At 41.6% G+C, this 27,483-nt stretch overlaps 1 protein-coding gene across 1 annotated transcript in view; it reads right to left on the reverse strand.

The window, feature by feature from the left end:
- DPP6 (dipeptidyl peptidase like 6) overlaps positions 1-14,350 on the reverse strand; it is a 1,451,270-nt gene extending 1,436,920 nt beyond the window's left edge. Inside the window, exon 1 of the mRNA XM_073629963.1 lies at positions 13,606-14,350. Within this exon, the coding sequence (XP_073486064.1) occupies positions 13,606-13,815 (210 nt within the window). The 5' untranslated portion in view covers positions 13,816-14,350. The remainder of the gene's footprint in view (positions 1-13,605) is intronic.
- Positions 14,351-27,483: the final 13,133 nt, after the last annotated feature.

Raw genomic sequence — 27,483 nt, forward strand, 5'->3', positions numbered from 1 at the left:
CAGACTCTGCCGGGGGCACCTGATGCAAGGACAGACTCTGCTGGTGGCAGGCGACGTGGCTAGTGACACGCTCAGGGATCCCACTGATTCGGCATTATGGTGAGTTGAATGATTTAATTTTATATTACAATGTAATAATAGAAATAATGCGCTTCAATCATCCTGACACCATAACAACCATGGTGCCGGGATGATTGAAGTGCTAACACCAGGTGTTTGGAGTATCTTTATCTGCTGATTGTTAAACTTTCTAGAATACACATATTTCTATTGTTGTGTAGGATCTGGGGCTGCTGTCCCGTCATTCCTCTCTCCCCCTCTCCCTCTCCCCCTTTCCCTCTCCCTCACCATCCCTCATTCATCTCAGACTCTAACCACACCCTCTTGAGCCACGCCAATTTAAGCCATGTCCACTTTCATGCAAGCCACACCCACTTTTCATGCAAGCCACGCCCACTTTTCGTGCAAGCCACACCCATTTTCCGCGTAAGTCACGCCCATTTTACGCTGCGCCGCAACTATTTTTTTTACTAGACCACACCTACAAACGAATGCCCCGCCTCCTAATTATTGATTGGCTCCGCCTACAGCCAAAAAAGTGTCCCACATATTTTTTTTTCAATGTTGGCAACTATGCAGGAGGTACTGAGACTCATGCTATAGGAAGGCAGCGTCCACCGCTTACTTCCTGGTTTGTCTCTTCCTGATTGTGGAACGCACAGGTAATTCCCGGTCGCCGTAAGGTCACGCCATTGTTTTAAGGTACACATATTTGTTTATGCCAAGACAGGCTTTATAATACCTCTCTGGGATAACATCCTGTGTTGGGGGTCACCTTATTATACATTACCCCACCTTCTAGAGCCAGCATATGGCGCATGGCAGTGCAGTATACTGGTGATGCAGCTATTCTGAGTGAGTCCTTCTTATAATGATTGGCTATTTAATTTGACACCTACAGTATGTGTATCAATTTGACATTCTTAAGTAGGGGAGGGTAAATGGCGCTGCCAAACTATAAAATTGTGTACAACAATCCAAAAGTGTTAAAACAGACTCCTAGTGATTATTCATTGACATACACCTTCATAAGATTTCATCAAGTGTAATTCATAAAAAGTGCTATTAAAAGGGCAATGTGCAAAAAATACAAAATGACTGTTAATTGATTCCAATAAATTCATAAAGCGAAAAAGCATATATAAAAGTGCTGTATGTTTTTTCGCTATATGCTTTTTCACTTTATGGATTTATTGGAATCAATTGATGGTCACTTTTTTTTTTTTTTTGCACATTGCACTTTTAATAGCACTGTTTATGAATTACACTTGATGAAATCTTATGAGCAGTCAATGAGTCAATGAACATTCACTAGGAGTCTGTTTTGACACTTTTGGAGTCTTATACACAATTTTATCGTTTGGCAGTACCATTTACCCTCCCCTACTTCATTTTTATTTTATTACTTCACTTAGTGGAGTTTTTTTGGGTAGGCAGTGGCCACATTTATATTACCTAAGCGTGGAATTATACGAACTCACAATTTGACATTTTTGCTTGGGAGTAATACATTTGTGGATCTTAATTATTCCTTCTAAATTGCCTGATTATCTTCTATGCTAAAGCTACTACATGTAAGGACTGTGGAACATTACACAATCCTTTTGGGTTTATTTGGTGATCATCTCATAATGTTCATATAAGGAGTGAACAGCCTCTTTGTTGTTTCTTCAGATTTAACAGTACATAACCTGTTACCCGTGCACCCGCTAGGTTTTTAAAATACGTTTGCTTGAACATTGTGTACATTTTCCAGGTCCTGTCTGACCATCAAACTCAACTGCTTCTCCGGTCTGGGGACAGCATTTGTGGTATTGAATATATTTCTATCAAGTAATATGACAGCTGCTTGCTCTTCTGCTTACAACTCTTTCCTTAATGCACTATAAAGCGGAACTTCAGTCATTTTTCATCTTTCCATCTATTAAATCCTCTGCCCTTGTTGTTTTAACTTTGGATAGTAAAACATTTTTTTTTCTGCCAGTAAATATCTTATACAGCCCACTTCCTATTTCTTGTCTGGAAAAAAGTCTAGGCTTATGACATCATGCACAGCTCTCTCTCACTCTTGTGACAGTTTGCCAGGAAGGGATGGGGATGAGTCATAAGAGGGCCAATGAGAGCTGCAGAGCTGGAGGTGTGCCTCTGTGTGCCTGTGTAAATCCAGGAAGTGAACAGGTAGCAGCTTCAGTTGCCCACAGTTAATATGATTGCAAACAGACTCAGTGGAGGGAGATTTCTGCAGCATAATTGGCAAGTACAGAATCACAGTATATATAAAATAATATGCAAAGTGATTGGAAGGAAGCTTCAGAATGGCAAAGATGTTTTTATTACAAATGATAGGAGCAGTCTGCAGTTTCGTCTTTAAGGTAAAAAACCTTTTAATAGTAGCCCCCCCCCCATCCCCAACATTCACCCGAGCCCAATCTCCATTAAACGCTGAGCATGTCAGCAGAATCTTTTCTCCTCTCTCCTGGCTCTCACAGGCTTGGCTGAGACCAGTGGGAGCCATTGGCTCTGACTGATGTCAGTCAAAATCTTAGAGCTGAGAGTGGGGGCAGGACCGAGCCAGGCTGTGTGTCTAAATAGATGCAAACAGCCCGGCTCGGGATCAAGCATGCACAAGTGCCTCCAAAGGAAATGATTTCCTATGGGGGCAGTCAGCAGCGCTAGCAGGGGACCCCAGAAGAGGAGGATCAGAGCTGATCTGTGCAAAACCACTGCACAGAGCAGGTAAGAATTACATCTTTGTTATTTTAATGAAAAAAAAAAATCTTAATCACTTTAATTATTATTACAAAGAGCAATATGCAAAGAGTAGTAACCCATGAGAAAGAAGAAGCATCTATTCACTGTTCACCTTAAACTCAAGTCTCATTGGTTTCTATGTTTTACTAGCAATAGTTTGCCTATTTTGTAGTCTTCTTAAATGTTAGTTATGCAATTCCAAACATTTTGTTATTATAAGGTATTTACCTATAAATTTCATATACATGCCATTGCAATCTGTAATCTACCTTAGTCATATAGCACATTTTCCTTTTTAAGACATATACGGTATATATGCAATCATAGTTGGTTTTATTCTCTACATGGTGCACACATGAAATAAACATTTGTGCACTCCTCAAGCTGTATTTTTGATGCTTCCTGTAAATGTGGCTGCAGTATTGTGTATAATTATGTAGTGCACATGCAGAGAGAAAAGATGTGCTTGCTTGGAGCTGTTATAGGAGTTAAGACAACAAATGTGCCTCTAAGTACTGAGATAAACTTCTATAGCAATAGGACCTATGCCTTGTATAAACAGGTCACATTTTCTTAAGCAACTCAGTCAGCAAACAGCAATAAAACTGCAAGTACCTAAACAGTGTGTGATGTGTGTAGAATGACAGCCACAATGTAAACATTCCCTAGACAAAGCAAATGACATGAATGCATTCAAATAGCTATTTGGTTACAGCTGCACTTACTTGCCTGCAGATATAGAGGTTTAGCTAAAAACAAATGCGTGTGTTAAAGATGATTAACCTCTTTTTTACCGTAATAACCAACAGATAGATAGGGCTGAAACACATAAAAACAAATAAAAAGAAAAACAGTAACAAAAGAGGTAGAAAGGTCCACTAGCTTTTCTAGGTATTTGAGAAGTATTAATTTCCCATTTAAAATAAAATATAGTTTATCAGTCACATTTGGTGAGGATCTGCATTATTATGGTTTTAACAAACACATGACAAGATTTTATTATGCTACCAGTTAACACCGAGCAACATAGGTGTGCGCAGCCTACTGCATTAGGGTGTGCACCCCAAAGCTCAAACATGCGTGTTTATGTATGTATGTATGTGTAATATATATATATATATATATATATATATATATATATATATATATATATACACACACACTCTAATAAATAAATGTAAAAAACATTTTTAAAAAGTATTAAAATGTGGATGTGTCAGTAGGGCTGATGCTGGTGTTAGTAGAACAGTGGGTGGTGTAAGTAGTAAGTCGTTTTTTTATGGGAGCCATATGGGGGGAGACATTTAGGGGGCTTTGGAGACATATCAGCAGTGCGAATCTGCGCCGCACTGGGTGATTAGGGTGTGCCTATGCCGAGCAAATATATATTTATATATATAATAACTACAAAGTCCCTCCCAGCATGCCTATGTTCAGTGGAACATATGATTACATAGTCACATAGGTTGAAAAAAGACCATCCATCTAGTTCAGGCAATAAGAGAAAAAAAAATCATATAATCCCATATACCCAAACCTATACCCACAGCTGATCCCCCGAGAGGCTATTGGATATTCCCTGGATCAACTTTACCTCTAAATGTTAGTATCCAGTTAATGATTAACTGGAATTTATTCCAAAATGTAAAAACTCTTCTATGTTCCTGTCTGCTAAAAAAAAAAAGCTATGAATGTTTTAATACAGAAACTTCTGAACTTCTATATCAGCCTGTCCCAGCCAGGGTTTTGTAGAACCATAGGGTTCCTACAGAAGTTTTTAGTAGTTTCTTGAACAGTGTGCAATGACATATCGAACTCGTGAAAAATGGTGCCTACATAGTTCCAGGGTTTGATGTCACTTGGCAGAGCCAGCCGTGTGGAACTAGTGGAGCCTCTCCTTTTGTCTTTCAGGTAAGTTACCAACAATACCAATTCTCTTTTTAGCTGTCTTTAAGGGTGGCATTTTCCACTTTCCATTTTCCCTGGGACATTCTTTCCCACTGACCCCCGGTGTAAAGGACATTTGATCTACTGATCACCAGTGTAAGGAGGACTATAGCTATCACTGCCTATGAATTGAATGATTATTACTGATAATTATAATTTTGTCATATAGATCCAGGGGTTCAAAATGATCTGTTCTGAGTGCCAAATACACCAGGCATGTCATTTTTTATAGTTTTTTTTATCATTATATCTACAACTCGCTAATCATACTAATCTAGAGCAACAATTTTTATCAGGTGTTCCGTGAGATTTGAACATTATTTTAAGGGTTCCTTTTGAGGACAAAGGGGCTGTAAAAGGCTGCCCTATATGAAAATTAATACCAGATCCATAGGGGTCGATTTACTAAAGGCAAATAAACTGTGCACTTTGCAAAGTGCAGTTGCACTCCGCGAGTGCAATGGCTCCAGAGCTTGATGAATGAGCAGAAGCTCTGCTGACTTCCATCATCTAATCATATTCAAGCAAAAATGCTCTTTTTATTTTTAATTATATTCCTTGCATGTGATTGAATATTCTTTGCAAAGTGAAACTTTGCCTCATTTACTAAGCTCTAGAGCAACTGTACTTGCAGAGTGCAACAGCACTTTGCAAAGTGCACAGTCTATTTGCCTTTAGTAAATCAACCCCATAGTATTTTATAAAGTTAAAGTCCAGACTAGAGTCATGCTTAGAATAATCACTATTCACAAAACACTATGCAGTATTCATTATGTTAAATAGCTAACACCATTCACAGCTATTTATGTAAGTACTCACTGGAATACACAAAATAAGATGTTTGACATTTATATATATATATATATACCTTTGACTTGCAGCGTACTTGTCCATGTAAGCTTCTCCTAGGACTGGTATAAATGGGCATTGATGTTTGATTGTTGACATCAGCTGGAGAAGTATTTTGATGGATATGGAATACAGTATTTTAACTTTAATATTGATCTTAATAAACTGTGAACACTCAAAACCTCAATCAGATGTTAAATGCCCACGTACACTAACCCTAAGAGGCAAGAGTCAGCATAAGGCACTGGATAGAATACTGAATACCTTCCTCCACAACTCCTATACAACATCTGCCAAGACTAACCGAATCCAGGAGGACACAGGAATATTTCAGACACTGAATGTGAAACTGAAATTTATGGACCTTTACAGCGGACTACAATGTCAGAGGGGACTAGTATTTAAAATGCTTTAAAGTTCTCTTCTTTCCTATAGCTATCCGATTCTTACACCGTCTATCCCGATCTAAGGAAAGAACATTTGAAAGTAGGACCACGCTAGGTAAAGAAATTCTTAATCCAAGTAAGACGAGGCCCCTGAGTGCATACCCTATCAGAGTATGAGCTGTCTGTATTCCTCCACAAAAACCAAACAGATTTAAAGGTTGTTCTCCATACCTATCTCTAATTGTCATCCCATTAGAAGCTTTAAATCTGGTTGGTTGAGTTAAGACACTAATACATTAGATCTATGATCCTTAAAGATATGCACACTACTTTAATGTTTTGTTCCTTCTCATATTCCGTATATTGCAGGGACCATCTCTCTATGGATTGCACTTACTGTAGTATTAAAGCATGACTAAAGGCAAAAACTTTTTTTTTAGTTTTGGATGGATTGGAGAGGAATTAGAACACCTGTCAGTTTTTATTGCTGTCTGTTCTCCTCATTAGGGAGATTTATCCTCTCTATTAGCCCTGTTTACCATTATTAATGAAAGTGAAAGTAAAAGAAAATCCCAAATTTTGGATTGTCCCCAGAAAAGTAATAGGGGGGAAATTGTCCAATGGGGAAATTCGTTCTTGTGACCTGGGGGTCCCCAAGGAATTCCCTTAATTTGCAGGGATTTCCTCTCACTTCCTGTTTGGTTATGGGACGGGAAGTAAAGGGAAATCTCTGCAATGGGACATAGATGCCAAAAAAAAAAAAAAAACTAACAGGGATTATAACCTTCCCTTACTCTATCCAAAATATAAAAAAAAAAGTTTTGCCTAAAGTTCTACTTTAAGTGAGAGAAAGTACACATATGCTAATGGGAAACATTTAAGAATTTGCAAGATATTTGGAAAAATAAATGATTGGATGTTTGACACGAACATGGTTTCTCATTCATCACATTAACTCACTTCAGGCTTCAGTAAATTGGGCCTGGGTGTACCTCACTTCACACTTTCATAAATAAGGCCCAGTGCACCTCACTAAAACTTTAGTAAATAGTGCCTGTGTCAAGGTCATGAAAAAAAGAGAGACTTTAAGGCCTCATCCAAAAATATATGAAAAAACACAGGTAACTGCAAAGAAATAAACAACTGGGTTGTTTATTTCTTTACACAGGTTACATTCACCACACTTAATGATTTGGTAAATCATTTCTAGTTTTGCTACACCTTGCTTCCCTTCCCTTCACATTTAGTAAACCAGGCCCTAGAGTACCTCACATAACCTCATTGCACAAAAAAAAAAAAAAAAAAAGGCAGATCAGATGGACCACTTGGTCCTTTTTGGCAATCACTCTTTTATGTTTCTATTTATTGGGCTGCTAACAAGGGGATCTGAAACAAGATGGTAGCACTGCAGAGTAGAAGCAATGCAGGAATATTTTTACAATTTAAAATTCACCATTGCATTGAGTAACCAGCCATGTCATATGAGCTGTTGTGATGCCTCCCTTCTCATTTTCCCTTTCTCATTTTATGGTAAAATACATGTGTCACCTTTAAATGTAGCCTTGGTTTGTACAATGAATCTAGATACTGAGAAGAAAAGCAGTTTCTTTATCTACTGTATTTATTGGCGTATAACACGCACTTTTTCACCCTGAAAATCGGATGCAAATAGTGTGTGCGTGTTATATGCCGATACTGCAATTTGGGCTGCCTAGGAGGGGAGGGGGGCGGGACGAGAGCTGTCAGATTACATACAGTGAGAATCTCCTGTTTACTCAGAGGTCTCTATAATAGATAGTCCCGTCTCCTGGGCCGGCATTGGACCAGTGTTCTGTCTATCATAGAACTTTGTATTAAAGAGGCAGCCGAGTAAACGGGAGATTCTCGCTGTATGTAATCTGACGGCGCTTGTCCCACCCTCCTCCCTGTCCCCTCTGAGGCAGCAGTAATCTGAATTGAGGCTGCAGATGGGCATTGATCAGGCTGCATTCATGGCAATGGTGAGGCTGCAGGTGGGCATTGATCAAGCTGCATTGATGGGCAATTGTGAGGCTGCAGGTGGGCATTGATCAGGCTGCAGATGGGCAATAGTGAGGCTGCAGATGGCATTGATCAGGCTGCAGATGGGCAATAGTGAAGCTACAGATGGGCAATGGTGAGGCTGCATTGATGGGCACTGACCCTTATTTTTATTCAAAGTTCTTTATTTAAAATTTTATAAAGTTTTTTTCCTGAAACTTCTCTCCTAAAATGAAGGTGCGTGTTATACGCCGATAAATACGGTAATTAGTGAACTACTACGTGTTCATGTACTCTTTTTAAGGGTCATTCCATCAAGAAGTAATATTTAAGTCAAAGGTGGAGTTTGGTTGGCCAAGCAATCCTCTGACTTCTTATAGCAGTCAGGGGTACTCCATTAATGAGATCCCCACCTCCATAATTCCCATCTCTGATCCAGCCCACCGTGCAGTCACTTTACTCAATAACTGGAGTGTCCCCTGGTGTAGACTCATCTGTTGTATTCAGTAGAATATAAATGAACAAACCAGACATGGAAAGTAGGACACTCAAAGAACTTCCATGATAGATGTGCAGAGCTCGGAAGCCTAATAGTGAAAGCTTATCACCGGAGGCCCTCTCCAAGATACAGAAAAGCCTAATACATGACTTAGCATGCTCCAGAAATTGGGTTTTGCATGGACTGTCACTTTAGGCAAAAACCTAAGAAAAGTGTCAGCAAACCTTCAGTGGGACAGACTAATTTTGTTTAAGAAAAACTGCATGCTTCTGTATGTGTTCTTTCCTTGACTAGAAAAACTTTAAAATCAATATAAACTTAATGGAAACAAAGATAAGATCATTTTAGCTACTTAATCCTTTGCCCTAGCAATTTTTTTATTATACAATAAAAAAAAAGAAAGAAATTGAAATGCCAAACATTGTATAAGGAAGCATAAAACACAGTATAAGGAAGCATAATTACTCCCTGTGGAAAGTCGCACTCGGCATGACAGATAATGCTGAACAGTGCAGAGACTATCTGAAAATAAATTATTTTAAACTCCGGCATTCAAAAGAGAAAAAAAATTTGCATGGTAAATGTACTTTTTTGTTTGCTTCGGAGCTCTGCATTATCAAAGGAAGATTCCCCAGACATCTGTCGTACTGACAAACTAAAAATATGCTCCAAGCAAGATGGGGGGATAAATTTAAGAAAAAATGTAACTGGTAATATGTATACACCCTGCTTTCCTTTCCGACAGCACCACCTACAGCACAGACACTAAAAGAAAGAAGAGCAGTACTTCTACATAAAGGTTTTTATTCTACAAAAGTATTAGAGGTATCCAGTCACATGAGAAGCATGTGACTACTCCATCTATAAATTGACTGGCTGTCATGCAAACATACTGGCCCCCTGGCTTCAATACTTTAAAGCGGTAGTAAAGCGCTGTTTATTTATTTAATTTTCTTTAAACCTGCAAGGCAATGTCATAATGTGCTAGTATGCCTTCGAACGAAGCCCTCCAGCGGCGCGTTGTTATCGCCGAAGGTGCTTCCATCTTCACCCGGTCTTCCTTCCAGCTGTGTGAGTGGCTGGGACCGCGATGATGTCACTCCTGCGCATTCACACGGGAGCCGCCGTCTACAGCACAGGACTATGAAGGAACAGGACTGATATGCAGTCATTTAAGAGCGCTTGCGCCGATGACGTTACCGGCTGAATGTACAGTAAATATCTCTTAAACGGTGCACATTTAGGAGCTATTTATTGTACCTATAGGTAAGCCTTATAGGATAGGTAAAAAGCATTCATGGGAGTTTACTCCCACTTTAAAGCTGGACTCCAGAGAAAGAAAAAAACTTGCCTTGCAGGTGGGGTTCCCCCCACTGCAAAAGTTAAATGTTCGCTTATGCCTAGGGTACCCATTACACAAACTTTTACTTATCTTATCCCTCACTCCCACAGCAGCTGGCATTCAAATCCTCTCCACAATGTTCTGGCTTATGGATGGTCCATTGGGCGTCCTCACATACAATGCAATTGACCCTGCATTGTACTTGATGATGTCACAGTGTCTGCGGCTGCAGGAGCTTACAGAGTGGAGGGAGCCTTTAGCAGTGGGAAATCAGGTAAGGAAAAGTCCTTGTTAAGGGTACCCTAGGCATCAATTTAACCCTTGTAATGCAGAGGAAGCCCCACTGCATGGAAAATGATTTTTCTTCCCTGGAGTTCTGCTTTAAATCACTGACTCTGAGCAAGTATGCAGAAAGTACTTTACTTTTCTTTTATGATCCAAATGCTTGATCTGAGTTGGCACCTCAAAGTTTTTGAAAACACTGGGTCCACATAACAGTCAGGCAATTAGCATTTTCAAGATGGTCAGCAGTGGCATCCCTTGTGTTTTATTTTTTCTCATGAGAGGTTTACTTGAACTGTCAGTAATACTAAATGTAGTGAATTAAAGGGTCCAAGCCAATATTTGGTAGATGCTGGAAAGCAAAGCATGCGGCAGTTTCTGATATCTCTAGGGACACAGTTAAGCTCACAACACATCTTACAATATGATTGTATAATTTCCTTTAGATCTATCCACAACTATGTAGTGCAAAGGCCTACCTGATTGGATACAGGTTCATTGGACAGATTATGTAGGTCCTCATATTTAAAGAGCTTTGATAAATCCTAATTTGATTGTAATGTCAGATTTTAACGTGTATGGTGGCCCTTGGATTGTGTCTGAAAACCTACTGTGGCCATTATCGGAGGTTTTCAAATTGGATTGTTTGTTTTCTCCTATGGCGCATGGAACAGCAGAAGCTGGAACACCCAACAATCTAAGGCTTCATGTCCACTGGCTGCTCCTAACCTCACGTTTAGAAGCTTTTGGCATTTTTTTGCCAAAGCCCCAAAACGCAACTCAATAAATGCCTATGTGTTCATGTACATATAGGATTTTAGCAGAGTTTAGGAGCAGGCGCATTTAGGGAAGGTTAAACCTCCCTTTTTCCTGAACGCGGAAGAATCAAATTGAGGAGAAGAACATTTAGTCAAAGACCGTTGACCGTGGAAAAAACTCGTGTAAACCGGTACCCGCATTTTTTTCAGTGTTTAGCATTTTTCCGCCGCCGGCGTCCAGGGGAGGTTAGTGTACATGAAGCCTTAGGTGGATAGGAACAAAATCTAAGACATGAGTAGTCAGAGGCTGACTTACCCAACCAGCCTCCACCTAGAAATAAAATATCACTTTTGGTGGACTTTCCCTGTTTGGGAACAATATGACATAAATAGCAAACATTTAAGGCTTAAAGCGGAGTTCCACCCAAAAATGGAACTTCCACTTTTCGGAATACTCCACCCCCTCCGGTGTCACATTTGGCACCTTTCAGGGGGGAGGGGGGAGCAGATACCTGTATAATCCAGGTATTTGCTCCCACTTCCGGGCATAGATAGCCGCAGTATCCACGGATATCTATGCCATATCCGGCACCTCCTCCGTCCCCCCGCTGTCTTCTGGGAGACACACAGGTCCCAGAAGACAACAGGGACCAGTGGGATCACGCAGCGTGACTCGCACATGCGCAGTAGGGAACCAGGCTGTGAAGTCGCAAGGCTTCACTTCCTGATTCCCTTACCAAAGATGGCGGCGCCTCCACCCGAGAGCCGAGGGACAGATCGACTTTGGATGCCAACATCGTGGGAGCCCTGAACAGGTAAGTGTCCATATTTTAAAAGTCAGCAGATGCAGTATTTGTAGCTGCTGACTTTTAAAAAAAAAAAAAAAATTTGGCGGAACTCCGCTTTAACGTACATGGGACATTTTAAAACCTCCCCTGAACAATTTAACTTGACAGATAGTAAACGACATTTAAAAACGTCTGTTTTGCATGTTTACATGCCACGTTTAGCCGCAATTGTGTTTAGAAGTGTTTTTTTTTCCAAATAGTCAAAAATATATCTCCATTAAAAACGCCTGTAAATGAAATGCGGCTAAACGCAAGTAACCGCGTTTACACACATTTACAAGCTGTTAAAGGCATTTGGCGTTTTAAATGCCTCTGAACATCCCTCCTGAAAGCATTTTTTGCTTTCCAAAAAATCCGTCTAAACTCAACTGCCTAGAAATGACTGTAAACGACCCTGTGTACATGTACTGATAAGATAACATAGAGGAGAGTTCAGGGGCAGCTGAAAAAACACCCAACTTCTCCTAAACGTCCGTTTACCAGCAGCAGTGTACATAAAGCCTAAAAAATGACTAGGAGGCCTCTTAATAAGTAAAAAAAAATAATAATGTGCTCATTGCAAGTTCAATCAACCAATCAGATGTCAGATTAGTGAAAGTCAAACTCTGATTGGTTGGTATAATGGGTCTGCAAAACTCATTTGATATAATAATGCAATTACACAGTACAGCCAGAAAGGGATTTCAGTAAACTGTCACCATGATACTAAAGAGAGACTACCTCTGGGGATGAGGGATGGATCACATCCTAGCTCTTTGAAGTGATACACTGAGTGCTTTATACCTTAAAGGACATATTGTACCACTGTTTGAAGATTTGTTTTGAACATTTCTTTAGCAAGTCTATCGGTCACGACCATCTAAAGGGAATATTTGAATATCTGCATATTTGAATTTAATAAGGAAATGATCATTTTTGAAAATTCCAGTTCTTATTATAAACCTGATACACATTACTTTACACACATGGCCTGCAAACTTAGACACCGAGATAAGGAAGGTATTTCCAGTTATGGATTTCTTTGCTGATGCCTTTCTTAGGTCTATTCATTTAGTGTATATTTTATATAGACGTTCTATACTAGGTTAATGGGCCAGATGTACTGTATGTACAGAGAGATCTGGTTTATAGCCACTGCAGTGGGTCTAAATGCAGAGCGCAAATTGGACTTTAACCCTGCTGGGTCTGCATCAATGACAATGCACACACAGGCCTTTTTTTAAAGTGTGTTCATCTGCAAATGATCAATGTCTAGTAATTCTGTTTCATTCTCCAGCCCAAAAGAGGTGCCCTGGATGAGTCATTGGTTACTAAGGTGATATGCAAATGTTACCTTTGAAATTTCTTTCACATCCAGGAAGTAAAGAATGTTGGGATCAGACAGCAATTAAATATATTACAATAATTGATTTTTTTATTAGAGTATTTAGTAATCAATCCCCCATCACCGGGGGGACCTCTCTTCTAATGAAGTTTTTTCGTTACTGGGGTAGCTGGCATTTGGGTTAATGACTACCAGTAAGGATGCAGGGTAGGGATGTTGCCCTGCAAGGGTTAACCCCGCTGAGTTGGATGATAATTCCGTTTATTCTGCATCACTTGCTGATCAATAAAGTTCACATTAAAAAGATGTAATGGAGCAGACATCAGTAAAACACAGGCAATTGGAAAACCTGACTTGGTCTCCTCGCCAACCCCCCCCCCCCCCAAGAACTGAATTAATCATTAAGAAATGTTATTAATGGCATTTAAAGAGGGGGGCTGGGCTTCTGGGGGTTGCCAGACACACTGATCGGGAGCAAGAACATACACAACACTTTAAAGGGGAGAAGGGGGAGGGGGATAATAACAACAAACGTCTTACATCTTCCTCCTCACAGTCATGCCGTGCTTGGTACTGATAAGAGGGTCGCGTCTCCGGTGGTGGTGGTGGTGGTGCTGGTGGGCGTGAGGTCTTGCCAGCCGTGTCCTCTTCTGCATTTTGGCCACCCAAAAGGTGACTGGCTTCAGGTGGCATGGGGAAAGACCTGGATGTGTTGATCTTCCCAGTGAACCTCTGGTACAGCGATGCCATCAAGTCAATCCTTTTCAGGTTCACAAGAAAAGTCAGCCTTTAGCAAGCTGTCTTTTAACCTGTTTTATTAGAGATCAATTGGCACAGTGGGTGAGCAAAAGAAGAAAAAAAAAATGGAAAAATCAAGAAAGAAAAAAAAAACCAAGCCAACAGGCCCCATAAAGCTTCAACCAGAAAGAAGAAAAGTCAACCATCCAACAGAGATCTTATATGGTAGCCACTAGCGTTTAATAAGAGACAATGGGGTGAACAGCTTTCCAATCACTCTTCAGCCTGAGGTGTCCGATCAATTGGCTGTGGAAGATGCATGCCAACAGTCCATAGAAAGGGGGGAGAGAGGGAAAGAAAGAGAGAGGGAGAGAGTGAGAGGACTCAGAAAGAGTCAACACATCATTCAGAGCACGTTGCCTGCTTCCCTTCTCCCTTTGTGTATATAGGGGAAGGGAGGGGGGGGAGGCTTGCGAGTATTTTCCTGCTAGGTTTTCACTAATCTTGAAGAGCAACAGCCACCTGATTGAAATGAAGCCGTGGAGTGCAGGAGAGGAGGAGGGTGGGAGTAAGCACTGAGACAGAAGGAAGTGGGAGGGAGGGAGGCGTTACAGCGAATAACTGCAACCCCGGTCGCTCTCCGTGGTGCTGAAACGTACTTGCTTATTCTCGCTGCATGTCAAGCGCTGTCGTACGCTATTCTCCATCCGTATGTGTGTCCGGCTCCTTCTCTGCCTTTCTCCTCTCCGTTCTCTCATCTCCATCCTCCCTCCCTCTCCCTCAGTTGATGTGTTTGCTTCTCTTTCAGAACAAACATGATGCAGATGAGACGACAGCAGCAGCGACAGCAGCTGCATTCTCACTGAAGGGCATAACCAACATATGAATAGCTAATACGTGACAACAGAACAACCATGAGATGAATGAAAACTTTACGTACTACTAGTCAGGAGAAAAGTCAGAAGACCTACTGGAGAAAGAAAAGTTGTACGCTGGAACTGGCCAACACACAAGCTGCAATCCAGTGATTGACAATAGTTGTGTAAATGTCAGGGGGTTACAGAAGTAAATATATGGCATGCTGGCATGGTGACTAAAGAGATTTTTCCTACACTCAAATGACTTTTTGTCCTAATGAAAGCTGCCAGCTGCCACTTTTAAGCCTCTTTTGCCTGTAATAGCAGCGAACATTGGAATAATAGGCTGCTCAGCAATCCTATTATAATGTCAAATAACATTTTGTACATTAAAGTGATTCTAAAGGCTCGAGGCTTTTTTAGTTTCAGGCATTCTATGTCTGAAGGTAAAAAAGCCTTCTTTGTGCAGCAGCCCCCCCCCCCCCCCTAATACTTACCTGAGCCTGATCTCGATCCAGCAATGTGCACCAAAGCAGCTGCTCTCCTGGATCTCTCCCTTCTCATTGGCTCAGACACAGCAGTGGGAACCATAGGTCCCCCTCTGCTGTCAATCATAGCAAGCGAAGAAGAAGCAGGGGACTAGGCGCACAGAGCGGGGCTCAGAAGGGAGCACACATGAGTGCCACTTGCTATGGGGGCACTAAGCAGAGAGGAGAAGAGCCCAGAGCTCCAGCGGGGGATCTGAGAAGAGGAGGATCAGGGATGCTCTGTGCCAAACCATTGCACAGAGCAGTTAAGTACAACATGTTTGGCTTTTTTTTTTGTTTTTTTTTTTGTTTTTTTATGTTTGCTTTTAATATTACTTTGAGCCTGGGTTCAAACTTGTGCGTTGCAGACACGACATGTGATTCACACAGGAATAGCACCGCATTCCTGTGTACATCACATGCGATGTCTGTGTGGTACGATTTGAGCCATACATTTTGCATAGCTCAAATCACATTGCATCTGCACCAAAATTGTGCAGGACCCCTTTTTTCCGCACCTGCATCACATTTCATGGGTCTTCACACACATACCTGTAATCGCATTGCATTTTGCGATCTGTTTTGGAGTGTCGTTAATCTAACTTTGATACCCGCAGCAGATTGCATGGACACCATGCAATTACAATGCAGTGTGGGAAACGCACAGGATTCGCTGGGTTTCCTGCATAGTATAAGTGTGAACCTAGGCTAAAGCAGTATTAAACCCCAACACAAAAATATATATATATTAAAGCTGCATTTGTTTTCTTTTTTTAGGCATTTACTTTTATTTTCACCTGGTGATTCTGCCAGTAAGTCTGTTGACTTTCAAAAGAACTAGCTGTTCTGTAGATGTAGCAGTTAGAGAGTTGAGACAAACCCTTTAACACTGACAGGGGTGCTTACAATAGTCAGCGTTTATTAAATTATGCAAATAATTTAGTAAGTGTGAGCTGGAGTGTGGCTTCAATTTGTTTAGTGCATTTACATCTGCTAGTACATCTGCTATCCTCCCCCCAGATCGACAATGCTGCTGTTGAAAGGTGTCTCTGTTGCTCCTTCATCCAAAGTGGGGGCACCCTAAAACATGAGGTGTGTTACTGGCCAGATCACCAGGTTAAAGGAGAGGGGTGAAAAGCCTAAAAAAAAAAAAGAAAACTAATGCAGCCACCACATCTAATGATTAGTAAACTGCATTATATTCCATTTTTGGTTGTTCGTTTAATACCGCTTTAACATTAGCCTTTCTGTATGTTATTAGTATACGTTTCACAAAATGTTGTTTGGGGTTTGCTTGTCCCTAAATGAAAAATTTACCTTGTGCAAAAAAAAAAAAAATGCACTCATTTTGCAAAAATGTGCATAATTTTTTTTTTTTTGAGCCTGGAAAGCTTTGCAAAAGTGATCCATGAATTGTGATTGTAATGCTCTGGCTCCTGCTGACTATTCCTCTAGTTTAGGTCTGTACTGAGGCACAGACATTTAGACCCGTTTCACACAGGCTGGCTGATCAGGTCTGCCTGACAGTTTTTCAGGAGGACCTGATCGGACCCTCCAGTCTCTTCTATGGAGCAGCAGATGTCAGCAGACACATGTCCACTGACACCCACCCCCATCCAATCTGATTCTGTCCACCAAAAATAAATGGTGATCCTATTCCCCATCTGTCCGGCGGATCGAATCAGGTGGCATCACCCCATACAGGAGAGTGGGACTGTGTCCGTGTCTGCTCTGCATTGCAGAGTGGACACAGGCCTGTCATTCCCAGCAGAGAGATCCCGTGCTTAGCAAGCGGATTCCGCATAGCGGAGGCGTCCGTGTGAAAGGGGTCTCTGCCAAGTAGCTAGAAGAAGTATCAATGGACTACAAGTATGGTGACCATGTCACTGCACATGTGCTCCATTGAAGACCACAGTTCCTCTGCCATCGTAGCAGATGAGATTTGTAGTTTTTATGCATTAAAAAATCTCTACGGATAAATGACACTGCTGTGTGGGTGAAGCCACACACTGCCACACTAAATTCACATTTCAGTTGGGGGGGGGGGGGGTGAGCAGTTTGAGGGTAGGGGGCTGTGGACTCTGACCATGTATTATGTTATACCCTAAATATGGTTGTGACATGAAACAAGGTCAGAAAGATGGAATGACTTGGGTACACACCTTACGACCCGATTGTACAACCTCCTTGAGACCTACCTACAACCAATTGTGGTCATACACTGCTTGAATTTTACCAGAGCCCTGTAAATTGGAACAGTTCAAGTCGTGGGTGGAACTTCCAACTCCACCTGGCACAATAGATAGATAGATAGATAGATAGATAGATAGATAGATAGATAGATAGATAGATAGATAGATAGATAGATAGATAGCAGCTTTATATGTTGCCCTGGTCTTCCCCACTGTTGCTCCTCAGCCAGGCACAAGGTAGATTCACACAGGCAGGTGCACACAAACACACTGACACTTGTTGTCTCCAATAACCAGCCTAGAGGTTTTGTTTTGATGTTTTATTGGAGAACTTGGATAGGGAAGAGATATAGTAGGATACTCCGAATTAAACTATTCACACCAAGGACTCTAACGACCTTTCTTGGTGAAACTTGGCTGAAGTCCTTGCAAAAGGCAGATGCAGACTTCTTTAAAGCAGCAGCAAACTGATTGCAGAACTGAGCAGTGCCCCTTAGTAAGGTGGTGGACAGTTCTGTACAAAGCTCTAAGAACACTAACCAGTGTTCTTCTTTGTGTGGACCCTCAGCTGACTAGAGCACAAGAGGGTATAACTGTCTAAGGATCCTTAAGGTGTCTGTAATCACAAGGCCCCGGCGCACCACTGGCAGTCTTCTGATACCAGACCAGATGCACTGTAGACTCTCCCTCTGTCAGCTTTGGTAGGAACCAGGGTTGCCACACAGACTTCAGGCCCTCAGATCACCCACCTGAGGCCACATGTCAGCAATTCAGGCACTATGGTTGCCAGAGGTCACATGGCAGCAAGTGCCAGGGATGGCATTTTCACATTTTCCCCCAGCCTGGTCCAATCCTCTCCTAGGAATGGCCCGGAGCCCATGTGCTCTTTCTAACATAAATACAGGCACCTAGCATGCCTAGGGACACCACCCTTCTAATTGGCCAGGGCTGTATTAATATGCATGCTCCCATCTGCATGGTTTTTGCCCACTATCCAGCTCTTACCGTAGTTGCCAGGACAGTTTGAAACTTCAAGACTGCATGAGCAGCACCAGGGCACACTGAGCAGACTACACTAGCCAATCAGAGCTCTCTGTTAAGCAGACAGCAAATACATTTACCTAGCTGTCTCTTTGTTAAGCAGAGCAACCAAAAACTATAATACCGTAATCCTAGCACCTACCTACCTACCTAGGAGCGTGCTACACACACACATATATATATATATATATATATATATATATATACATATATACAGTAACTCACAAACTTGAGTACACCCCTCCCAAAATATCTTTTCATGTGACGACACTGAAGAAATGACACTTTGCTACAATGTAAAGTAGTGAGTGTACAGCTTGTATAACAGTGTAAATTTGCTGTCCCCTCAAAATAACTCAACACACAGCCATTAATGTCTAAACTGCTGGCAACAAAAGTGAGTACACCCCTAAGTGAAAATGTCCAAATTTGGCTCAAAGTGTCAATATTTTGTGTGGCCACCATTATTTTCCAGCACTGTCTTAACCCTCTTCCACTCCTCCATGACAACATCACGGAGCTGAGGCCTGTTCTGAGTGAAACCTGTCCTGTTAAACCGCTGTATGGTCTTGGCCACTGTGCTGCAGCTCAGTTTCAGGGTCTTGGCAATCTTCGTATAGCCTAAGCCATCTTTATGTAGAGCAACAGTTCTTTTTTTCAGATTCTCAGAGAGTTCTTTGCCATGAGGTGCCATGTTGAACTTCCAGTGACCAGTATAAGAGAGTGAGAGCGATAACACCAAATTTAAAACACCTGCTCCCCATTCACATCTGAGACCTTTTAACACTAATGAGTCACATGACACCAGGGAGGGAAAATAGCTAATTCGGCCCAATTTGGGCATTTTCATTTAGGGGTGTACTCACTTTTGTTGCCAGCGGTTTAGACATTAATGGCTGTGTGTTGAGTTATTTTGAGGGGACAGCAAATGTACACTGTTATACAAGCTGTACACTCACTGCTTTACATTGTAGCAAAGTGTCATTTCTCCAGTGTTGTCACATGAAAAGATATAACAAAAAATTAACAAAAATGTGAGGGGTGTACTCACTTTTGTAAGATACTGTATATATACCGTATTTATCGGCGTATAACACGCACTTTTTTTCCCATTAAAATCATGGGAAAATCATGGGTGCGTGTTATACGCCAATCCCTGCCGATCCCCCGCTGACTGTGAGCGGAGGGAGCGCCGGCCGCCAATATACATAGATGGCCGAGTGTACTCGGCTAGGTTCGGCTAGCTCCGCTCACAGTTACACCCAGTCCCGCCCTATGATGGACACAGGGACTGGGCGTGACTGTGAGCGGAGCTAGCCGAACCTAGCCGAGTACACACGGCTATCTCTGTATATGGGCGGTGCTCGGCTCCGCTCACAGTCAGCAGGGGATCGGGCTGGACTACGAGAGGAGCCGAAAGCGGCCGAGAGCCGCAGAGATTCACATGACCGGCTCTGTGTATCTCGGCGCGCCATTTTCAAACTGCAGTGACACTGACAAGTCACTGCAGTTTAACTGCAGCCTGGGCAAGGCTGCAAATGGACACTGATAAGGCTGCAGATGGGCACTCACAAGGCTGCAAATGGACACTGATAAGGCTGCAAATGACACTGGGCAAGGCTGCAGATGGACACTGATAAGGCTGCACATGACACCAAGGCTGCAAATGGCACTGGACAAGCATGCAGATGGACACTGATAAGGCTGCATTGATGGGCATTTAAATGTAAGTTTTTTTCCTTAAAACATTTTTTTCCTTGTAATTCCCTCCTAAACTTGGGGTGCATGTGAAACGCCGGCGCGTGTTATACGCCAATAAATATGGTATATCTCTATATATCTATAGATATTTAGATATATATCTATAGATATATAGATATATATCTATATATATCTATAGATCTATATCTAGATCTATAGATATAGATCTATAGATATAGATATATATAGATATATATCTATATATATATCTATATATATAGATATATATAGATATATATAAAACCAACAGCTATTTAGCCAGAAATCTTTATATGTATGGCCAAGTTAGGTAGTGTGAGAGTGTACCTGAATGGATATGTGCTACAAAACTATTGGTAGATAAGAAGATTGTACAAAGATTGCACAGATAGATTCTAACATATGTAGCCAGGTTTAGGAAGAAGAATTCTCTGTGTCGCTTTCATGGTGCAGAGGAAGAACTATTCATTCAGTATTTAACGCACTGCATGCTCAAGCTGTTAATGTGCACAGACTGCCTACAAAACCTATCATTAAAACTCTGGTCTCAGTAGGTGAAGCTTGCTGCAGTTTAATGGCACATGTCAATCAAAACTGAAAGCTAAACCTTGAGATGAGAGCTACTACAACCTAGCAGCTCATTATTTCCCCCTTTCATTCTGTATTTGCTGTAGTGTACCAATCCACCCCAGTAATCTGGTAATCTGAGAATCGCTGCCTGTGATTCACACTGTTCTCAATGACACCCACCACAGGCTCCTTGCTGCCTCTCTCATGCAAGGCCTGTAAAAATAAGTAGTTATTTGGTAAATCCAGCACCTAAAAGTAAAATGTTTCATCGGTGACTATGGGGTTGATTTACTAAAACTGGAGAGTCCAAAATCTGGTGCAGCTCTGCATAGTAATTTCAGCTTGTTCAATTAAGCTTTGACAATAAATCCTGGAAGCTGACTGGTTTCTTTGCAGATCTGCACCAAATTTTGCACTCTCCAATTTTAGTAAATCAACCCCTCTGCCCCTTTCCTCTGCATTAAGGGCTAGGCCTTTGCCCAGACATCTTTGAATGCTCTCACCTTATGCAGGTGCAATTTATTTTGCCTTCTCTTCAATAAAAACCTAGTAAGGCTGGGTTCACACTGATGTGATGTGTCACTTTGCATGTGATTCACACAGGAATTGCACGGCATTGCTGTGCAAATCACATACGATTCTGTGTGGTGTGATTTGAGCCCTTCATTTTGTATGGGATCAAATCGCACCACATCCAGACGAAAAAGGTGCAGGCACCTTTTTTTTTTTGCTGCACTGGAATCGGATCGCATGGGTGTTCAAACATACCACGTTCTTTGACCTGCTTTTGGGTCGTCATTGATTTTTAATTGACACCCGCAGCAGATCACATGAACACAGTGCAATTGCTATGCGGTGCAATGTGGGAAATGCAGCGATTCCTGTGCGTTTCCCACATCGCAGCAGTGTGAATCGAGCCTTAAAAAAAAAAAAAGTTAAATGATAATAAAGTACACCAGCATAAAATAAATAATGAAATACATAAAATAGTACCAAACTCAGGCATTGCAAAAGGTGTCCCTTCGGATAAAACACATGTAGGGTGGAGTAGGTGCGTGATGATGTCACACATTGCTGCATTTCTGTAAGGGTATTTCTGGCTGTTGTTTTTATAGATGCTGTTTTAATAAAAAAAACTTTTACATACTACATCTACAGCTTCTTTCCCTATCCTGTTCGTTGTGACACGACACTGCTTTACATTGGCGGTACTGGGTCTCTTTTGGAAGCTGACTGTCGGGGAACGAGCTGTGCATGGGGTGCTGTTTGCCTGTGAATGGGACTATACATCTTGGTAAGCGAAAATACTTGCCTCTGGGTGGTAGGTGCTGTATTCCTATCCCCTATGGATTTGGGTTTTAGAAGTTACAGTGCATCCTTCAAGTGATTGTAAAGGCAGAAGGTTTTTTATCTTAATGCATTCTATGCATCAAGATAAAAAGCCTTCTGTGTGCAGCAGCCCCCCTAATACTTAACTGAGCCCCATCTCTATTGAGCGATGTGCACGAGTGCCTCGGCTGGCCGGGACTCCTCCTCCTGATTGGCTGAGACATAGCAGCAGCACCATTGGCTCCCACTGCTGTCAATCAAACTCAATTAGCCAATCAGGAGAGAGAGGGGCAGGGCCAAACTGCAGCTTCATGTCTGAATGGATAGACGGAGCTGTAGCTCGGCTCAGGTGCCCCCATAGCAGGCTGCTTGCTGTGGGGGCACTCAACAGGAGGAAGGGGTCAGGAGCTCCAGCCAGGGACCCGAGAAGAGGAGGATCGGGGCTGCTCTGTGCAAAACTACTACACAGAGCAGGTAAGTATAACATGTTTGTTATATTAGTAGAAAAATAAACGAGACTTTACAATCACTTTCACTTAAATTACTTCATCGGTGGATCAATTCATACTACTGCGATGAACAATCTTTGCTGAACTTTCGGATGGACACTTTTTTCTTACAGTACTTTTATGATACTTTTGTTTGGCACTATTTTATATGTTTCATGATGTATGTTATGATGGTGTATTTTGGGTTGCACATTCTTTTTTTTTTTTTGTATTGCATTATCCATCACTTTATTATGATTTTACTTTTAGGCACTGCATTTACCGTATATCTGTTAGAAATTTGCATATATCGATTTTTTGCAAGGCGCCTCACTACCTTTTAGCGCAGACCAATTTCTTTAAAAAAAGGCAGTACTATAAAGCCACAGACACCAATCACATTTAAACCTGCTTTGGACCACTAAATATGTGACTGGTGATACAGGAAACAAAAAAGAGGATGTTTCTTCAGGAAGTACACTCCTAGTGACACTGCGAGGTGCTCCATGGAATCTGGCTACAATGGATAACGCATAATTCAGTTTAACAGAAACTAAGAGAGCTTCTTGATTAACCCCTTCCCACCAAACTTATGCATTAATGCGGCCACACAGAAGTGTGTTTGTGCTTACAGCCCACTGCACAGCACGCTTCCAGCACAAAGACTGAGCTGTCACCTTCAGCTCCAGGTCAGGTACTAGCAATCAGAAGCCAGGGGGACCGGCTCTCGATCGCATGATCACTGTGATAACCTATCAAACTAATACAATGATCTTGTTGATGCATGCGATCTTGTGGCATTGCCTTGCCACCCATAGTTGATTGTTTGCCTCATTTGCACTACCAGGGACTGAAATACTCCAGGAAAGCTCTTTTCATGCTGTGCTAATCAAAATGATCACAGCTGATCACAGTTGAAAGTCAAATGGCTTTGTGTGCCATTGAGAAGGTGATTAGCTACACCTGATTGAGTTTACAATTCATTTTTAGGAAGGCGTAATCCTTTTTCCAACTCAGTGATTGTGTTTTTGAATTTTTTTTTTTTCCTGACATGTTGGTGTTATATCTTTCACTTTGTTGATTTAGGTTGCACTGAGTAAATACAGCTAGATAAAACAAAAACTATGTCTGTCTTCATTTCAGGCTGCAAAGCAACCAATTGATTATATTATATAAAATGATAGTTTTAGAGGGGGTCATTTTTTTCTATACCCACTGTAAATCAGATATTTTTCTCCTTTGTAAAAATAAATTTGTAAAAAAAAAAAAGTGTGTGAAAAAAAATAAAACATTTAATTAGGATAAAATAACTAGATCAGGGTTTGATCTAGGTCTGGGTTTAAAGGTCAGGGTCATGGTCAAAGTTTGGGGTGAAAGGTCAGGGTCAGTATATTTTAGGTGGGATTACAAAAAATATTTTTTTACTTGGTATCAGTGTCAATGTGTTTTTGGTAGAATAAAAAAAATCTAAATGTGCACTATTGTTTCTGGGCCTTACTACGGGTGCAAACAACGAATAACAAATACATGTGGTGTTGCTGCGATCGGCAGGAGTAGGAGAATTTCTTTTGGATTGCTCTGGTTTCGTTTATGGTAATGGCAAGTAATAAACGGCTACATTTAAAAAAAATTTATTTTTTTACTATTTTGGGCCAGATTACCTCTGATAATCAAAAAATAATAATTTACTACCAAATGAAAGTTAATTTTTTACTGAAAAAACGAGGTATAATTCACCTGTATACACTAAATAGGTGTGAGAAAATATACAGTTTTACCAACACATATCAAAGATGCATAACTGGTTTCAGGCGTTAAGATGTGTTTATCGGTGGGAAGTGCTCCCCCTCCAGATATCGTCTGTCATCTCCCCAGATAAAGTTATTGAAACTAAATTATTATACAGGTCCTACTTTACTCCTTGTTTACTCTATAGACTAAAAAGACTACCCTCTGCAATATGTTCTAGATGGCTGATGGCACATTTTTGTGGGAATGCCCACTAATTAGGAAATTCTGGTTGAGGGTCTTGACCCTTATCAGCTCCCTCACTCAATTGCCTAATATTTGTAAATCCCTTGAGATGCTTGCTGGGATACATAGATGATAAAGGTATATCTAAGAATGTGCAAACCTTCCTATGAATTGTCCTGTTTTATGCAAAGAAAACAAGGGTTACATCATCAGGTTACATCATCAGGTTACATCATCAGGTGGCCTCCGCCCCATAGCTATTTAAGAACTGTCAGACGGTGGAGCTAGCAGATGGCGGGAGCCTTCATCCGGTGCGGACCTCTTCTTTTTTTTTTCTTCTTTCGGGTCAGTGTTGTTCATCATGATTGACGCTGGGTATATTTTTTTAAATAAAGGAATCAAAAATTGTTTCTGTGTTTTTATTTATTCCAATAAGCCCCCTGCCTGCACCTCCACATGTTGAGGGCGTGTGGCCTGTCAACCTACCTGCTCCCATAAGGGTCTAATATGGATTTTGGGGGGGACCCCATGCCATTTTCTTTTTATTTTGGCGTGTTTGTTTTTCTCAAATTTGTGGAACAGAAAGCAAGGGTAATTCCTCCCAATTGGACACAGAGATATTAACCCTTCACTTCTCTAGCCAAAAAAGAAATAAAAGTATAAAAAAGTTTTTGCTTTGACTATGCTTTCAATTTCAATTTCTTTCATCTATAATCACTAAGAGCGGCAGCACTTTTTTAACCTCACACTGTTTAATTTATTTTTTCAATGTAGCATTCTAAGTCCCCCAATATAGACCTTGCACTTCTCCTCCCCTGTTAGAAGGTGTTTTCTGTAACTCGCAGTTACAGTCTGTGACTGTGTGTCGTTTACTTTCACGCGGCTCACACATTAACACTTTCTTATGAAGGATCTACGTGATTTACTTTTGGAATGAGTGTGCTTATCCTCATCATTATATGACAATAAAATGGACAGGAATTAGATCAGTCAAAAACACAATCTTGTAGGTACAAGGAGACTTCGTCTGTGCTCATGCAGTAAAAAATGTGACATGATTTAGGAAAATCATAAACCTCAAGATACAGCCCTATAAAATGAATTCAGTGTTGTCTCACATTTTTACTTTTCCTTTAAAGGATCAACCTACTCAAATTTTATTTCAGTTTTGCAAAGATGTTGGTGGTTGAATCATCTGCCAGCTTTTATGCTTCTCAGGGGCTCCAGACATGAGCTCTTACTATTACAATAAAGTCTGACTCTTCATGTCGGGTTATTCAGTTAGTCTACAACCAGAGGCAGCAACTGTAACAGGGGTTCTAACACTTGAATTCTTCAGAGAATATAAGAAACTAGCCTGTCGTTCACCTCACCAGTCTACAGTCAAACTGAAGCATCGTTTGTGAATTAATTGACCCTTTAAAGCACATACACAAGGCCCGTGGGCAGAATCTGGCCCACCAGGCATTGCCATGTGGCCCTTGCACCTAGTGTTTCAGCCAGAAACATAGAGGGACTCTATTCCACCACCTCCAGCTCTCACCCTCTGCTCCCAGCTGTCACTTGTAAACACAGAAGCATTCTGTGTTTACAAGAGACAACTTTGCTCCCTTGGCCTCATGTAAATAATAGATCCCTGCACACACTCAGATGGCGTGGATAGATCTCAAGAATCTGAGGGAGAACGATATCCCTGCAAGTTGAGGCAGAGCCACCTACACAGGGACACAGGGAGGTACTAGAGCCAGACAAGTTAAGAGAGAGAGAGATCCATGGAAGTTTGGGAGGGGGGATGGAGGGGTTGGGGTTGCACACTGTGCATAGTGCACCCCTAAAACCTGCACTATGTACATCGCATACACCTGAACTCTGTACACAGCACACAACTGAACTCTGCCCTCTGTGTGTAGTGCAGCCCTAAACTCTGCACTATGTACAGCCCTGAACCCTGCACTCTGTATGTAACGCACCCCTAAACCCTGCACTCTGTACATAGCACACACCTGAACTCTACAGTCTGTATTTAGCGCACTGCTGGACCTTGCACTCTGTACATAATGCACTCTTAAACTCTGCACTCTGTAAATAATGCACTCCTTAACCCTGCGCTCTGTAGATAGCACACCCCAGATACAAATGGCCCTTTAAGGGCAACCATACTGCTGATGCGGCCCGCAATGACATTGAGCTACAAAAAGCATAGCTGCTAACATTTAATAAACCAACACTTACCTGTCCCAGGGTCCAGCAATGCGGCCTCCCAGGGCCTCGCTCCTCTCCCCCTCCTCTCCTCAGCGCCGTCATAGCAACTTTGGGCACCCGGCTGTGACAGCTTACAGCTTCATGGCCGGGGGTGCACTGCGCATGTGTGAGTCGCGCTGTGCTCTGCTATTGGCCAGCCAATCTTCTGGGACCTGTGTTGTCCCAGAAGATCGCTGGCAGGGAGGGGCCACCTAGGGCGAGAGGAGGAGTCAATTAGGCGGCCGAGAACAGGAAGGAGGAAGTGGAACAGGAAAAAATGACATGCCAAATGTGGCATATCAGGGGGTGAGGAGTGCTTAAAGCGGAAGTTCCACTTTTGTGTGGAACTCCGCTTTAAAGGGTATCTTTAAATCTGAACAACAACCTTGAACATCAAAAAGCACTACTGTTCACCCAACTGATCCTAGGCATTCTATAGATTTTATTTAAAAACATATTCCCAGAATAACATATAATATACTGTACATATAGATCATCATGCCATCATGCTAACACCATCACACCAGCACTGAAATCAGTGCAGGACAATTTGAATGAGTGTTTTTCAACCAAATGGGTAGTGTCTACATCATCAGAATGTGATATGGGCACTGCTAGAAATACAGCAGGGCAGTACTGAGACTTGAGAATTTTCACCTTCCTGTACATGGGTTGTCACAAAACCCTAAATTAAAGCAGAATGCCAAGAATTGCAGCACTT

Source organism: Aquarana catesbeiana, linkage group LG05, assembly GCF_042186555.1.
Source record: "Aquarana catesbeiana isolate 2022-GZ linkage group LG05, ASM4218655v1, whole genome shotgun sequence".
Taxonomy (NCBI): domain Eukaryota; kingdom Metazoa; phylum Chordata; class Amphibia; order Anura; family Ranidae; genus Aquarana; species Aquarana catesbeiana.